This window comes from Octopus sinensis, linkage group LG3, assembly GCF_006345805.1.
Source record: "Octopus sinensis linkage group LG3, ASM634580v1, whole genome shotgun sequence".
NCBI classification, from domain to species: Eukaryota; Metazoa; Mollusca; class Cephalopoda; order Octopoda; family Octopodidae; genus Octopus; species Octopus sinensis.
Genome location: NC_042999.1, coordinates 87,362,665 through 87,375,279, shown reverse-complemented (window position 1 = coordinate 87,375,279; position 12,615 = coordinate 87,362,665). Strand labels below are relative to the sequence as shown.

Genomic DNA, 12,615 nt, shown 5'->3' with positions numbered 1-12,615 from the left:
TACATACATACATACATGCATACATACATACATACATAAGCAAACAGACAGACACTTGAACGGACGGACGGACGGACGGATGGATGGATGGAGGGATGGATAGATAGACATGTGTGTATGTGTGCGTGTGTGTGTGTATGTGTGTGTGTGTGCGTGCGTGTGTGTGTGTGTGTGTACAGATGTATGTATGATATTCCTTACTTGTGTACTATATACATATGACACGTTTACAAATATATTCTTATACATTTTAACCAACTTGGCAATTCGTGTTTTCTTTATTTAATGTACTAATAAGAAAAGAGAACCTTTCTTCAATATTCCAAAGTTTTCTCTTTGTTCTGGGGTATTTTTAATTATTTAATACTACTGTTCTAGAACGACTTTAACCTCAAAGTGTCAGTCTCCCTAATTTTGGAATCATCTAACCTGTCCCTGTAGGCGATATACATACACTCATATTTATTACGTATCTGTGTGTGTGTTTGTGTGTTTACGTGTGTATGTGTACGTGAGTGCGTGAGACCGCGCATGCATGTGCATAAATACGTGTTCTGTGTGCTTCTGAGAATCTCTATATGTGCGTGCGTGTCAGAAACTGGTTCTTTTCAGAAACCAAGAGGGAAATACTATTGCAATAATTTACTTTTAAGTTACAGTCAGCTGCAACAGCCATTATTACTACTTGAAAATAATTTCTGATTTTACAGCATCGGTGCATTTTTCCATGAGTATATATTGAGATCACAGTTATTTATCATCAAATATCCACTTATACCAATGTTTATAAATACCTCTGATGTATTCTTATATATTTTCACTATCTTGCCAATTCATATTTTCTTTGTTTATTTAATAATACTACTAAGTAGAGACACTTCTTTCTTCAAAATTCCAGTTTTATTTGTCCTGAAATATTTTTGTTATTTAACACTGCTGTTTTAGTACGAGTTTAACCTGAGAACTACTGGAAGCAGAAAATACCAATTCTGTTATATGGAAATATCCGACGTTTCCCAAACAGTATTTTGCTTTTTGCTTCGATTGTAACTCTTCTTGTTTATTTTATTATTTTTTTAATATATATTTTGTTGTTATTTTTTTCGTGTTTGTATGTTTTATTACTACCCACTGAGCCTTAAAACTGTCCGTGGGTAGGTTTGGCTGTTATTTTTCTGTCAGCTGCATGTCCTGAACTAACCACTGCTGGTGCCTTCAGTAATATGGAACATAGAGTAGATGGAAAGCATTGAACGTGGCGCTACAAAGAGGTAAATAACATTCTTGGTTGAATTTTTTCTGTGAATGGATCCAATTAACAGAACTTCCTTACTTTTCTTTAAGAGAATTAATCGATTCGAATTTTTCATAACAAAATTGTATATTGAAGATTATTCTTGATCAGCAGGATTATAAAAAAGAGAGCTAGGAATTTCAACCACATTTTGTAGTTCGCTACTTCAACAGTTCCTTTATAGGATCCAGTGGCTAAAGACATCATCAAGAGGAACTACGTCCCGTTTTTCCCCTAATCCTCTACCGTTTTCTCAAGTTGAAGAACGACATGAATTTAGATAATTCAGATATAAGGTTATTGGACACTGCATAATATGTGCAAAAATCTCTAAATGAATTAAATCTGCTTGTTTATTAGGGAAAAAGAACAAAAATTTAGCGTTGATTGAAAGCGACGCCATAGAAAAGGGGAAAATTATTCCAAGGATTAACGAATTCATTTTATAGAAAATTATATTTCCATGCTTATAATAAAAAGTTTATTCTTTGTTAGTTGGAAAGATTTCGGTTTTATTAATCCCCATCAGTGAAACCTAATTTTCTCAGCAGTACGGGTGTGAGAATATGTCTCAAGAGTACTTTCTGCATTTTAGTAGGAATAAAGTAGGTTCTTGCTGGAAGTTAACAAAGATTATCCATGTAATTAGTATTCAAAGTATATCTAAATATCATATAAGTGAAGTCCATATGAAAATTTGGTTGGACGGATTTTTATTACACAATCTTTTTTGGCCTAACTCTAAAAAAGTGTTTGCTTTTATAGAGAGAATATGGCTCAGATCCCTGTCAGATAAAGTACAGATTAGTTGTGTGTGTGTGTGTGTGTGTGTGTACACAGAAGGATTCTACACTACATTTACATGAGAAGAGATATTTATATTATAGCTGTGCTAAGAGCTGAATATATAAACAGCTGGGTGGAAAAGTCACTTTGCGGCTCGTTATAATCGTTACAGAGTCAACTTCTGTCCATCAAGTCATGTGTGTGTGTATACGTATATTTATATATACATATATATATATATATATATATATATATATGTATATATATATATATAAATCGATAGGCTTCTTAGCGACCAGCAGACTGTAAACAATGATTCATATGAGAGTAGAAAGAGAAACAATGAACTGCGAAATGATAAACTTTTTTTGTATGTGTGTATGGTTATGTAAGAGTTGGGGAGGGCGTACTAACTCTGAAGAATATAAATGAGAATTACCTCTGAAAATAATATTTCCCAAGATCACGAATTTTCTTTTGATCACGCCTCATGTAGTCTTTTGTAATATTTTTAATATAATAATATTCTTATAATATGCATTATGAAAAGAAATTGTTAGAAATAGCCACAAGAATCTCATAAAAATATTTAAATGTGTTTTAGTAATCAAAATATTCTATATGAAATCGATGTTCAATCATGTGAGCACATTTCCAAATATCGAATCGATAGCAACAAAACAAGGAAGTTCTGTTATTGAATACCTTTCGCGTGTTTTCTTTGAATTAAAGATGTAACTTTTGTAATCTCTCACTCTAGTGTTGATTTATGCTGTAGTATGTCTTGATTAGTTTTCTAACCAGTTTATTATAAATTCTAATTATAAAATCTACTAATACGTGTTCGAATATAAATCAAATTTGTACAATATATGTATAAACACTTAGTCACACGCACAACATACATGCATACATGCATACATACATACATGCATACATACATACATACATACATACATACATACATACATACATATACATATATATATATATATATATATATATATATATATATATATATATATATATAATATATATTATATATATATATATATATATATATATATATATTGCGTATCATGTTTGATCTTTGACTTCTGGCCGAAATCAGATCGCCATGTTGATTCGCTAGCTTTTGCACGCATTTTTTTCTCTCCTTCTTTCTGTGTTTTTTTTCTCTGTGTATCTTTCTGTTGAAGAGCGTAGGTTCGAAACGTTAAAGACTTGTTTCATTTATATTTCCTGAGCGCCATACTAATACAATTGTTTGTTTGTATTCCACCTGCCTTCGTCTTTTGTTTAATTCCGTAAACCTGCCTTCGTCTTTTGTCTATTTTCATAAAGCTTCCCGTTATATATATATATATATATATAATATATATATATATATATATATATATATATATATATATACATACATATATGTATGTGTGCATGTATATATATATATATATTAATCGAAGTGTACAGTATTATATATATATATTACACTCGATCTTACCAATTGGTTTCGCCTTAGGGGGTTCAACGGAGTGTTACATAGCAGCCCGATTGTGTAACCTTGCGCTTTTCAGAGATGGCATATATATATATAGTGAGAATTTACAAAGAAGAAACAAAAGACAGGTGTGTAAACAATAACCACATGTATTAGTTTAACGCTCGGGAAGTGAGAAAGTCTTTTATGTTTCGAGCCTACGCTCTTCGACAGAAAGGAACACAGAAATAAACAGGGAGAGAAAATAGAAAAAGGTATAGTAGCTAGCGATCTATCATGGCGAATGCCGGACACAGGGGTCACACAGGCGAACTAGGAAGAAGGGGAGGTAATAAAGTAGTAACAAAACGAAGGTGCGCGTGCGTGTGTATGTGAGAGCGTATATGTGCGAGTGCGTGTGTGTGGAAGGTGACATCGACGTGTGAGTGTGTGCATGTGTAGGTGTAGGGATTATGGTGTATGTGCTGGAAAGTGGCCAGTGCAAGTGTGTGCACTAGGATCGATGATGTGGTGCGGTGGTGTGGTGTAGTGGTGTGTGTTGTAGTGTGGCGTGGTGGTGGTGGGGTGTGGTGGAGGCGAGAATGGGGAAACAAGAGTGGGATCTAAGGGATGGGGTGGTATGGAATGTATAAGGATGGTGGGGTTGGAATGTGTAGGGATGGGGTAATGAGGGAGGGGTGACGATGAAAGGAGAGGGTGTAAGGGAGAAGGTGGATATAAACGAAGAGAGGAAGTAAGTGCCAGAGTAAGAGAGGAGAGGTGGGTGGGAGGAAGTAGGTGTGAGAGGAGAGAGGAGGAGGAGAGATGAAGAGGGGATGAGCTCATGTGGCGCAAATGATTCGTTTGAACCTTTGAACCTTTAGAACCTTCTAGAATCTTCTACATCCAACCATTTTGACGTCACTCTTTATAAAGGAATATTTTAAAGAGACACTCATTATCGCTATGGGCTCCGTGTGAGCAATCATCTAAAAGTTTTTTGTGCATTTTGATGTTGACATAAGTTCCTTGCTTTTCCTGATGAGAAAGCGGCATAATGTACTCCTCATTCCTTCGCAATTAGGAATATGCAGCCTTCGAAACATATGTCGAAAATAAAGGAATTTTGTTAATTCGTCGTTTTAACTCCATTCTTTCATATATTTATATTTTTAAAATATACATACAAATTTCCACACGAAAGCACGTAATCTATGCCCTAGGCACGTAACTTCAACCGTGTTTTTTCTGATGTGAATTTGCTACCCAGGTATCGGTTAATTCGAATTATCCATAATAGATAATTCATTCAACTACTCAATATATATATATATATATATATATAATATATATATATATATATATATATATATATATACAGGGGTTGAATAAAATAACGGAAACACCTTAATATTTCAAACAATTTTTTTAATATGGGGTAGTAATTACAGCTTGAATTCTATGAAGTATGGGCTCGTAAAAAGTTTGAATTGTTTCCAAAGGAATTTTTGTCCATTCTTCAGTAAAAACAGTCTCCAGTTCTTGTAGTGATGATGGTGGAGGATATCGACTCTTTACTTGTTTTTCTAAAATGCACCATAAATGTTCAGTAATATTGAGATCTGGGGACTGTGGTGGCCAGATAAGATGTTCAACTTCACTAGAATGTTTCTCATGCCATTCAGTAAAAACTTTAGCTGTGTGAATTGGTGCATTATCATTCTGAAAGATTGCGTTTCCCTCCGGAAACAGTTCTGCAACCATAGGATGAATTTGATAAGATAAAATGCTTAGATAGTCTTGACTATTAAATTCTGCTATGAAGGGAAACCGTTGGGCCAGGAGACTTCTAAGATATAGACCCCCCCCCCCGCCCAGATCATCACAGATCCTCCTCCATGTTTAACAGTTGGAAGAAGGCAGTCTGGGTCAAATGCTTCTTTTGGCTGTGTCCACACGTATACTCGGCTGGTGATCAGAAATAAAGTAAAGGATGACTCGTCCGAAAAAATAACATTCTTCCACTGCTCTAGGGACCAATACTGTAGGTTTTTACTCCACTCTAAACGTTTTGAAACGTTTGTTTTAAAAGTAGTGGTTTTCTTCCAGAGTTTTATTTCAATGAGGAAGTTTTCTGTTCTTTCTCAAAGGCTGTCATTACTTTCGAGACAGAATTTTGTGATACACCAAACATTTCGGCCGTTTTCATTACAATAGCGCCTGCCATACGAGCACCAACAATTTGACCTCTTTGAAAATCCGATAGACCTGTCATTTGAATGAATTTTAATTACCTTTTTCTGATGATATCTGAAAAGAAATAGCAATTTTAGAAAAACATATTAAGCAACACTAATAATAAATCAGAAAACATAAAAATAAACAAGTTTTTGACGGTTTTATAGACAATTCAAATATATGATAGGTGTTTCCATTATTTTGTCCAACCCCTGTGTTTATATATATATATATATATATATAATATATATAATACATATATTTATATTTATATAATATATATATATTTATTTATATGTGTGTGTGTGTGGTGCGTGTGTGTGTGTGTATATGTGCGTGTGGTGTGTGTGTGTGTGTGTGTGTGTGCGCGCGTACATTGTCAGTATATCCGAAAAAGAAGCATACTCTAAAACATTAGAGCAGTAATATATGTACCTAAGCGCTTATAGGTGCGAAACCAACGGTCACTCTCTGACTGGCCATAACAATCCATCTTCCAAGCATATATATATATATATATATATATATATATATATATATATATATATATATATATATATATATTATATATATATATATATATATATATATATATATATATATTTGTATATATTCCATTGCACGATTACACTATGAACAAATTCAGTCAGCATATACTTTTTTATCATTACAGAAAAATTTGTTAATTTTCTCACTACCATTAGTCGTATAAATTCTTACCTGCAAATTTTTTTTTTACTTTAAACACTCGCTTTAACTTTATTCTTCAAATATACCTCTGAAATATTCCCGTTTTTTTTTTAAACAATATTACATTTCTGTAATAAATTTTCTCATTTTCTTTCTTCCTTCACAGTGGACATAAGTGAAGCTGAAAAACAATGGAAAATGCAGTTTGCTGAATATAGCCAGAAATATATTGTTGACTGGAGGCATCAATTTGAAAACTTTGTGAAGAATCATGAAAAGCGCATGGCAAACTGCAAAAACGACAGCTAATTATGGAAGTAGAATATAGAGTTGCTACAGGCGGAATGATTAGGGCGTATTGATTATTAAACAATAGATGTTGTGGAAATGATGAGATTGGTATTAGATAACCAAAAGTGAGGAGAAATATAAAAGATGCTCCAATAAGATTTGGTGAAAACAACACGGTTGTAGATTTTATGTTAGAAATAATGGAGATTAATAGTTTACATTAAATCAAAAAATACAACATGCATCTTGATTATTTTAGCTATGCATTGAAATCTCACTAGTGACAACATCTGTTGTATATTTTTATATCACATATTTCACTTATATCACATATTTCATGTTATGCCATTCTTTCTATTCAACTCATCTATTTAATTCGAAGCCAGTCAACAAATACATCGTATATTTGTATATAGAGGGCAGCTTTTTTCCCCCCAAATATATTCACAAGTTAGCTTTTGGGATGGGATCCAAATAGCTAGAAATTCTTGTGTTATAGTTGAAGATAATAATAATAACCATAATAATATAATAATAATATAATAATAATAATAATAATAATAATAATAATAATAATAATAATAATAATAATAATATTAAAAATAGTAATAATATCAATAATCATGCCGTGATGCAGTACCAGACAGTGGCTCTCATGGCTTCTGATCTTAACTGATTGGAAGTGTTATCCTGTACATTGTTTTGTCTTGGTATAAAAGATGGGCTACAGCAAATATTCTGCTCAATACCACAGGTTTGCTTGTCAGTTGTTTGACCTTAAACAGTTGACTATGTCCCTTAGTGGCCGACGATATGTGCATCTCTGATCATGAGCAGAAGTTTTGGGGGGGCATCATAGCCGTGTGTTGAAAGCAATTCTTAGAGGTTTGGATAATTCACCTTTAGAAACATGGGTGTTTCGTTCAACATTCTTAAACAATCCTTATTCATAGACCTTTTGAGTGGAATGGGCTACTCGAACAGAAGAAAATTCTAACTGGGCCCCCACCTGCAAGGTCATGCGCTGTTTATCTTGATATGAGATCACCATGTCGCGCACATATGGTTGTGATGCATGTGACTGGGTGTACCCTTATCAGACAGGTAGTGATGATGGGTATACTGGGTTTCGTATATTTTACCCCAGTGTCACTTTGATGGCATGCACAGCTCTCTCACTCAATAATAATAATAATAACAATAACAACAACAACAGTAATAATAATAATCTTTTCTTTATTAGCGTCAAAGGCCCAAAGATTTTGGGGACGAAAGAAAAGAAAAACAAAGTATAACGCAGTGGTGAGAGTGTTACGTATAATGGTAATAGATAGTAACATTAGCAGCAATAGATCACAATAAAATAAACGCAACGAGATGTCTCCAATAAGAGAGACAGCCATCTAGTGTCAGTCGAGGAATTCCACAGATAGAACCAGGGTTACACTGACCGCTAAGAGCAAGTGTCCTCTTTCAGCTCTCATTCTCTACAGGCACATGCTGAGAGTAGACCAATCATTCGGGTTATATTCACTACTTTTACCTATCTTTCAACAAATCTTTCTCACTCTCCAACTGAAATCTGAATAAGTTGATGAGGGCATGACCGGAGAAGAAACTGTCTGTTTTCAGTCTTTTTTGCCTTGTTTAATTTACAGTCTCTTTGGTACAGCTATTAGAGAGAATGAAATTACCTGCATTTTCCAGCTAAATGAGGATGCAATCTTCGTGACGATGTCAGCCGATAGTTGGGTCCGTCTTATATATAACTTCAACTGTTTGATAAAACTCCACAAGTCAACTATACTCGAGTACTTAACTAGTACGAGCAGAACGGTTTCGGCGCCGTTCAGTAAAAAGATCTCGTGCAAGTTCAGCTGACAGCACTTCTGTGACTGTAGAGTTTGCCTTGAACCAACAATGCCCATCCCCGGTAGCGCCTCCAGGTCAAGATTACTGAAAATTGTCCATAGTCTCCGAGGAGTTAATCTTCCAGAACAGACTTGCCTGCTGATTCTCGTTGACGCCCAGTTTCCCCGAGAACGCCGTCGCTCTTGCCCGCCACTTCTATTCTGTAGAATGGTAACATGAAATAATAGTATGAAGACGGAATTACATTTACTGTTAATTATTTCCTCTTTCAGATATTTAATTTTTCTAACCTTTTTATCACTTTTCTTTTCCCAAAAGTTGTCTTACTCAACTCATTGATAAATTTTTATTGATATCTCAGGCATTTTTTCCAGCATACGTAATCTAAAGGCTGGAGCCTATAATTGATTACTACTCAATATATTATGTAATTAACCATTAACATTGCTTTGTTATGTCTAATTGATATAATTAAATGTACAATATAAACTTCAGTCATAACATTCTATTGCATAAGTATTTTATTCGTCACACTCTCCTCTTGAAAGCAACATCTATTTTATGAGCCCTAACAGGTCATTCCTTACAGTAACAACAACTAAATAAAAAAAAATAAGACCTCTTAGCTCTGATTTAACCATATTTGCTTTGATTTACATCTTTGCCAATTCCAGCACTTTTTATAGTCACCATTTATAACCTTTTTTCTAATTTTTCTGTTCTTTGTATCGATATTTGCAAGAGAAGGAAAAGTTATTGTCACTTTCTTACATCGATAAGGCACTTGTATGTTACATTTTTCATTTAATCTGTGTTGCTCAGAAACCGGATCGATCCCGTCATTTAGCAATCATCATCGTGGCTAATGGATAAATTTTAAGTTTGCCCAGTCATGATCACATTTCATATTAACTAATTAAGAAATTACTGGCGAAAGTTAATTTAGAAAGTAAAACTACTCGACATATCAAACACTGCGCTTCCCAATGTAGAATTATATTCTGCACATATAGAATGGTGTTCTATTGGTATACTTTAGCTGTAGACTATATATATTATGTGGTAAGAAACTCACAAAGAAGCAAAACAGCAGAAGGTTTTCAGAAAAGAAACCCCGCTCAGACAAGTGTTTCAGCTCTTAACTTCTTACACCCTAATGGGGCCGGGCCGTATCCAGGTCACAGTACTTGGGTGCCTTTCTGCTGTCACTTTTTAGTCACTTGGATATCGGAGATTTGTGCATTTAAACCGCCTGAAGATTTCATCTAGTTGTAACTACTCTCCGTTGACTCAGCTTTCAAACTTAAAACTTAAAGAAGAAATAACGTTGATTTGTCATATTAGCGGTGAAACGTCAAACGCTATCACAATGACTCACTGAGAGTTACTTCCCCGAGTGTTAAAACACAAAAATATTGCCTTCAAATGGTAAGGAGGTTTTATTCATGATTAATATAATGAATACAGAACATATATCTAGGTGTGTTATGGCTAAATGGGTTCGATCCCGTTGCGTGACATCTTGCACAAATGTCGTTTTCTGTAACCTCGGACCGACCCTCATCGTGTGAGTGAAACAGTATAATCAAAAACTGCACAAAAGCCTGTTGGATGCGTTCTACCCGTAATTCAAAAGTACAGCTTTGTCATACACTGTGTTACGCTGATTCAGGAACTAGTAGTTCAGTAGATTGATTGATGGGGTGGTACCCCACCATCCACCTGTCCACCCACCACAAAGTGTATGTCGAGCTTATAAAGATATCAAAATTGTCATATTCTGTTATGTGAAAACTTTTAGAAATATCAATAGATTCTGGATTCTAAATGAGTTTCTATTACAAGTATATTTCTCAATGTGTGTTTGTGTGTGTGGGTGTGGCTGTGCGTAAATAGGTATGTACGTTTACATGCATGTATGTGTGCACGTATGCATTTATATTATTATTATTATTATTATTATTATTATTATTATTATTATTATTATTATTATTATTATTATTATTATCATTATTATTATTATTATCATTATTATTATTATTATTATTATTATTATTATTATTATTATTATTATTATTATTATTATTATTATTATTATCTATGTGCGTGTGCGACGGCTTGTGTGCGTGTTTACAAGTGTATGAAAACGAAGATGTGTCTATATATATGACAGCCGTGTCTAAACATATCTGAGAATTAATAAGTAGATCTGACAAAACTGCATTTTTACATCTGTATCATATTTTCACAATAGTTCCACTTATTTTTTCCACGAGCACCATCTGTTCCATAAAGCGGTATTTGAAATTGAAAATTTTCAGCGAGTTAAAATGGAGGGATTGCGAAAACAACTCTCATGAGATATTTTAGAGAAAGCAGGTTTAGAAGTACAAATTTCTTTGCCGAATCCAGATGTCTTCTATTCTCAACTGACAAAACATTATGTTGCCATGATGACAAGTTCTGGCGTTCTTACAATTTAAAAATATTGTAAGCTTTGAAAAGGGATTTGATTTGTATTTCTTGAAGATTCCAATAAAGTTTTTGTTTTTTTCTTTCCTATATTAAAAACTGAGGGGGTTTTTTGTTGTTACTTTTTTTTAATGTTAATTTGCTAACACTGATTTAACCTGATTTAACAAGTATTCATAGCAATGTATTTGTACTTCTGCAACATATCCACCAAAAGCATTAAATAATTTCTTGGTTTGCTTTCAAAAGATAACATTTGGGAATTTTTTGAGCCACACCTCCACATTCACCCATGAACCACAAAATTATCAAGACTGATAAAACTCAAGTTCAAGAAATTCCTTTCATTAAACCTATCAAATCACTACAAAATTAAATAAAAGTTATATCAAGTTATGATATGGGCGTTGTAACGAAAGAGTTAAACACTGGGTAAAGTTAGTTTTGGAACCGCTTTCAAATCGTGGTTGCAGCTACTTCACTTCGCTTATATTTCAAAACCATGTGATCTTATATTTCGTTTTTGGATTTGGTTTGCAAGATTCTTTGTATGAGTTCGTGTATTGAAGCATATTCCGTTGTGTCTGGGGCGAGTTATTTTCTTTTTGTGTCTTATAATAGCACAATTTACTCACCGGTAAAATTTCCACTTATTTACTTGACTTGAGTCAAGACTATTGAAAAGGTTACAAGACGCAACGAAAATTTTATGAAATTAAAAATAAGAAATAAGTGGAAATTTTACCGGTGAGTGTGTTACATAATAAGGCACAAAAAGAAAATGACTCTCTCCAGACACAACAGAATGTGATCTTATGTTAGACGAAATGAATATATTTGAATTGAATGAAGTAAACATTGGTATTTAAAAATCAATCTCTTCAAGCAGTTTTACTTTATTGAACGAGAGAGGTGATATTTGAACGATTTGTTCGGGTTCACCGGTGCTGTCAAAGATTAGTGTTCAGCAAGTTTGAGCGGCTGAGAAACGACAGTCGTCTAGTGCTTAGTCAAAAGGTATGGATAAGAAGCGGTTAGTGAGTAGGTGTGTTGATGCATAATGGTCTGTTTTATTTATGCCTCAGATCTTCTTTCTCTCAAACGTTTCGAGACATTCAAATAAAACGTGCCATAAAATTTATAGAAAACGTACGATAAATTTTACGATCCCACAATACATTCTCCATTTTTCTTTTAAACTCGAGTGGCAAGCAACTTTTACACACCCCTATTACACAATAGTCAGGCAACAAATTTCATGGATCACAGCATAGTCTTTCGTAATGTGATTGCCGTCTGTTCTTGTGAAAGTTAGTTTAGATTTAGGATTAGCTTCGGTGGGTATCCTCGATTGGAAATGATGTCGTTCGATTAGCAATTATGAAGTTCTTGAAATGTTTTATTTAGTATAGGAAAACAACAGAGGTCATCAATATTCCATTAATAGAATAGTATGTTTATGTGTGTATATATATGTGTGTGTATGTGTATGTAT

The 12,615-nt window shown here is 33.8% G+C and overlaps 1 protein-coding gene across 2 annotated transcripts in view; it reads left to right on the top strand.

Moving 5' to 3' along the window:
- LOC115209084 (acetylcholinesterase) overlaps positions 1 to 7,341 on the top strand; it is a 163,301-nt gene extending 155,960 nt beyond the window's left edge. Inside the window, exon 4 of one of the 2 annotated variants that reach the window (XM_036501131.1) lies at positions 6,652 to 7,341. In XM_036501131.1, the coding sequence (XP_036357024.1) occupies positions 6,652 to 6,794 (143 nt within the window). In that variant the 3' untranslated portion in view covers positions 6,795 to 7,341. The remainder of the gene's footprint in view (positions 1 to 6,651) is intronic. The other variant, XM_029777194.2, reaches the window with a different exon arrangement.
- Positions 7,342 to 12,615: the final 5,274 nt, after the last annotated feature.